This window comes from Ctenocephalides felis, unplaced genomic scaffold (assembly GCF_003426905.1).
Source record: "Ctenocephalides felis isolate EL2017-DRISC unplaced genomic scaffold, ASM342690v1 CF-g0.4_SCAFFOLD_03572, whole genome shotgun sequence".
Lineage (NCBI taxonomy): Eukaryota > Metazoa > Arthropoda > Insecta > Siphonaptera > Pulicidae > Ctenocephalides > Ctenocephalides felis.
This window is the reverse complement of record NW_020539726.1, coordinates 25,052,740-25,058,086: the sequence shown is the minus strand read 5'-3', so window position 1 is coordinate 25,058,086 and position 5,347 is coordinate 25,052,740. Positions and strand designations below refer to the sequence as shown.

General features: G+C 26.1%; 1 protein-coding gene across 1 annotated transcript; it reads right to left on the bottom strand.

Moving 5' to 3' along the window:
- Positions 1-1,280: 1,280 nt before the first annotated feature.
- LOC113388284 (gastrula zinc finger protein XlCGF7.1-like) lies at positions 1,281-4,984 on the bottom strand. The gene is made up of 4 exons (XM_026625681.1): positions 4,890-4,984; positions 4,412-4,473; positions 3,052-3,168; positions 1,281-1,579 (listed from the first exon to the last, which is right to left on the bottom strand). The coding sequence occupies exons 1-4, from the start codon at positions 4,982-4,984 to the stop codon at positions 1,281-1,283; spliced, it is 573 nt and encodes a 190-aa protein (XP_026481466.1).
- Between the last annotated feature and the right edge of the window lie 363 nt (positions 4,985-5,347).

The window sequence follows — 5,347 nt, the reverse complement described above, 5'->3', positions numbered from 1 at the left end:
TATTCTATGCATTCACATATATACATACAACAAAATACATATATAAATATCTAAAAAATAATGGGCAGTACTGCATTAGGGCAGGACCGAGAGCTGAGTTAAAATCCAACTTAATTCAGGGGATTTACCATTGCCGTATCACACCGCAGTGCCCAAAAAGCACTATTTTCAATTGGAAATATATTTTTAACTATGTTTCAAAGTACAAAAGGACATCGCTGCTGCACGATGTCACGTTGTTCAGAGCGCAGGTCGAACTCACCAATCCGTGAACTTAACCATCACACTATAAAACATCAAGTAAAAAATAATTAAACTAAGAATTTTTCAAACATCTTTATTTTTTCATACGTTTCGACGTAAAATTCTACGTCATCTTCAGTGATTCTACAACTTTGAATTTTGAAATAAACAGAAAAAGTAAAGTTAAAATCTAAATATAAATAGAGAAAGAAAAAAGGAATTTAACTAAAAGGACAGCCTATATATATAAATTGAAAAATTGCAAAAAACATTACTTACTTGAAATTTTTAGATTAACACTAATACATATTAAAATCACATAATATGTAAATAATACAAGTTACAAATTAAGTTTTTTGAAATTATACTTTATGTGTTTTTAATATGTATTAGTATTAATCTAAATATTTCAAAGTAATGTCTTTTGTAATTTTTAATTTAAGATTTAGATTTTAGTAACAGTTCTAAAAAATAATTTACATTTTATTACAACAAAGAAAACTATAATTGTGAAAAATTTAAACAATGTATGCCATAATAATTATTTTAATTTTTGCCAAAATTATGTACCTATTGAGTAATTTTTTTGCACAAATATTTGAAGTATTATACACTTCTTTTAGAATTTTATTGTACAAAATAAATAACTTCAAGTATATTTTTTATTTCAACAAAAATATATTCATAAATATAGTAAAAAATTATTCTTTTTAATTAACCAAATATCTTTCATAGCAGTTAAGTTCTTAAAGTACTCTATGATAAAATAATAGATGATTTTTAATAATTTTACAAACAAAATTTTTATATTCCAAAACAAACCAAAGAAATTGATTAATCAAAAATATCAAAATAAAAATTAATAGTATACATCTAACCTTAAGTAAATGAAACATTAATTATCATAGTTGGTTTTACCACAAGCATCATATTTCTCCATAAATAAAAGTTTATGATTCATCAATAAAATAAACAACAGAAAGTATAGTTAATTATTCATAACAATAATATCAAGTTTTTTTTATATATATTGTAAATTATATTCCCATTTCTTGTACAGAAAACATTGCAAATTCCGGGTGTCTATTTTTGATATGAAAGGCAAGATTTCCTTTTCTGTGAGCTTTATATGGACAAACTGGACATTGAAATTTCGGTGGATTTCCACATTCATATGTAACATGATTATAAAGACTGCTTTGGTATTTATATGTTTTGCTACATTTTTTGCATTTGAAAGATGCATTTTCATTAACTACAGTGTTCAAGGTAAACTGGTCTTTCCTTTGGATGGCAGCCAGTTTTCCTAATGGATCGTAGCCGCAATAGAAGAAACCTGAGAATAAAAAGTTATATAATACAAAAGATATTTTAAATATATATAAATATAATTAAATAATGTGTTTATAAAAATTGCCTAATAGCAGATGCTGCATTAAATTACCTACACTAATATAATAAAAAACGCCCTTATTTGGAGTTCCAAAATCTTCAACTTAAGTTTTTATCTCTACTCATAAATATGTACATTAATATTATAATAATTTATATTTTGTGTCTTTTAGCATAGTGTAACTTCAAATTTCCTCTCTGATGGCACCGATATTGACAAATGTTGCAATGGAACATGGGTTCGACTCCACATTCATATCTCATATGTCTTTGAAGACTTCTCACATATGAATAAGGTTTATTGCAATTGTTACACCTAAACAATTCCATGTTATTTCGACTCTGTTGAAGTGTATAATCTGAAACGATAATTACAATAAAATTAAAATAATTTTAGAGTAAAGAAAAAAAAAACAAAATTAATAATATTAACAAGAAATTGAATTAGACACATTTTAGAATGCTGAATAATGTTTCTGTTGTAATGGTTTCGCATCTTGTTTCGGATTTGATATCCACCTTCCAGATTGGTTCCAAGCGGTTATGATACCAGATGATTATTTGAAATTATAGATCTCTAACATAAAATTACCTTAGTTAGATAACCCAAACATGCAGCTCGTCGACCCGGAGCTTTGGCGCCGGGTCGACACGCCAGATGTTCTTGTTCCCACGAAACGCAGGTACCGATAATTCGCGATATCGGTGATGGACCTTTTTACCCGCGGACCTATACTCTATATTCAATTAGTGAATGTAAATAATTGCAAGGAAAATAACCATATAGTGTTTGTAGTTTATTATTTACAAATAATTTATTTTTCGATAATTTCTAATATAATACAACATTCTTAGATAGCTTGAGCACATAATGGATTTATTTATCATATACCTACTTATTTTAATCAAATGAAAAATTAATTTTAACAATAATTTAAATATATATGAATTTTTCTGGATATCTTTTATTAATTATGACTTTTAAACTTCAGAATCTTCTTTTTTCCTTGAGTTCAGAAGTTTAAAAATCATATATTAAAATATAATTTATGTACCAAAACTCAAAAGCATACTGCATATTATGATTTTATAAAAATATAAAATAAGTTATTAAATTTTCTTAGGAAGTAATATAATTACAAATAAATTAAATGATATTTTAATTCTCATCGTCTAAATAAATAAGTCAATTATATAAAGTATGATAAATAATTACTCAAATTAAATATATTATTTATTTATTTATAATAATAAATATTTATTTATTTATTTTAATCTATTCATTTTTAGCTCTATCAAAAATAAAATTCCTGATAATGCTTATAGCCTTTATGTGTCCCCATATGTCGTTTTAGGTTCGATTTTTGATGACTTCGGTATCCACACATAGTGCAATTAAATTTGGCTCTTTTTTACATTCATTTTTCAAATGAGATTGTAAATTTCTTTCATATTTGTAAAACTTTCCACAGTCTCGACATTGGAAGAATACTTGTTTCGAGGATTTTGAAGTAGCCGGATAATTTGGAAAACCTGTAAAGTAAAAGTATAATAAAGTTAGTCTTCTTATCAAATTGGTAATGATATAAATTAAGATGAAATGAGCGCGTGGTTTTAAATTTGCAAGATAGATTGTACGCTAGAAAACTTAATTTAATATATAATTTTTATTTGTTAATCTTTTCTGTTATAATATGTTACGAAATTAGTGATATTAGTATATGGTAAAAAAATCTCAATGAATTTTGAATAATGTAGGCACATGTATAATAAAAACTAAAAGCATACTTTTTTTTCAAATAAAAAAAAAAACATTTTTTAAATAATTTTGTTCAACTTTTTGAGGAAAATGGGTAGCTTCTTCAGGAACCATTGATAAAAAATTAAAAAATATATTATACCTTTATACACTTACTTTTTTTTTAAATTAACTAACAAATGATCTACTGATTAAAAAAAAGAAATAAATAATTTTCTGAAGAAAAAAGGAGGCTTTTAGTTCAGAAATTTTAAAATCGTACATATAATACCTGTACATAATTATATTATTGAAAATAAATATATAAACGTATATCTCTTACCTAATAATTAATAAATATTGATTTTAACACTAAAATTCAAATAATACCTTTATAAATAATCACAGAAACTCATAATTTCTATATTATTTACTAATATATACAAGTGTTTTTCAATAATATTTACTATAAATTTACAAAAAATAGAACAATGCTTTTAGAAGTGATTTGATAGATTACCGTTATTTATATATCAAAATATTTTAATTAACTTTATGAATAAAAATTATATTGAAGTACTATTTTAAGTAGGATGTAATAGCATTCAATAAATAATTATTATTATATAAGTTATATTAATCAATTAAATAAAGACTAAATAAAGGTCATTCCACTATAAAAATTGCCATTAATACTGCATTGAAACATAATATATAGCGTTCTTTATAATTATAAAGTTGTATAAAAAGTACATAAAAAACTAACATAACAAGTCCAAAATATCAATTAATTAAGGTTAACATCAAATTTGTTGTGCTTTTTTGCATAATGTAGTTTCAAGTTTCCTTTTTGGTGACACTGATAATTACACAAAGTACACTGAAACATTGGAGCAACTCCACATTCATATTTCATGTGCCTTTGAAGATTTCTAATGTATTTATAAGGTTTATTGCAATTTTTGCATCTAACTATATCGCCAAAAGTTTGGTCAAAATTTCTTCCAAAGTTTGTGTACTAGGTATAAATTCATTTGCCATAGGCAAGGTGGCAAAATAACTTGAATTGACTTCTGCGTTCTGCCAAGAAGGATGAAAACCTGAAAAATAAAAAATTAAATATTAGAAAAAAATTTAATATCTTGAAATGTCTGGACTCTAGACCAAAAGTAATTTGAACTGTTCATATAAAAATATGGAATTTAATATGTTAAGTAAATAGTTAGCAAATTCTGTACTATTATAGTATATTTAGAAGTTTAGAAGTTTAGAAGTTTTTTGAAGAAAATTCCACTTACTTCAAAACACAGCTTAAAAAAATATTTAAAATTTTAAACCCATTATATATATTTTGCTAAAAATAAATAATACCTATTGTGCGATTAATTATACTACAGGGTCCGGCACTCGAAGTGTAACCAATTGAAAAAGCCATAAATTTAGTTTGGAAAATTACTTTTACTCGATTCAAAGTACAAAATGTGTAAAAATAATACAACTACTAAAAGCAATTTACTTTTGCTCGATATCACCACCTTTTGCTTTGACTATGGCCTTTAGACGGACCCAAAACAAATCGCATTGGGCCGAACGTGGTAAATTTTCGAACATTGTGTTTTTCGACGAGAAAATTTTTACAGTTGAGCAATTTGTGAACTCTCAAAACGATAGGGTTTACTTGACCGACAGTTCAGACAAGAATTTGAGTCATCAATTGGCAACCAAGAGGCAGCACCCGCCACAGAAAATGGTTTGTTCCGCTGTAGCCGCAGATAAGCGATCTCTAATCGTTTTCATCGTGCCTGATGTCAAGGTAAATGCGCAATATTATCGGTAAAGTATTCTGAAGGTTGCTTTGAAGCCATGGGCTGATAAACATTTTGGTGGCACACCATGGACGTTTCAACAGGACTCGGCAGCGTCTCATAAAGCTCGAGTAAACCAAGAATGGCTGAAAAACAACGTTCCGAACTT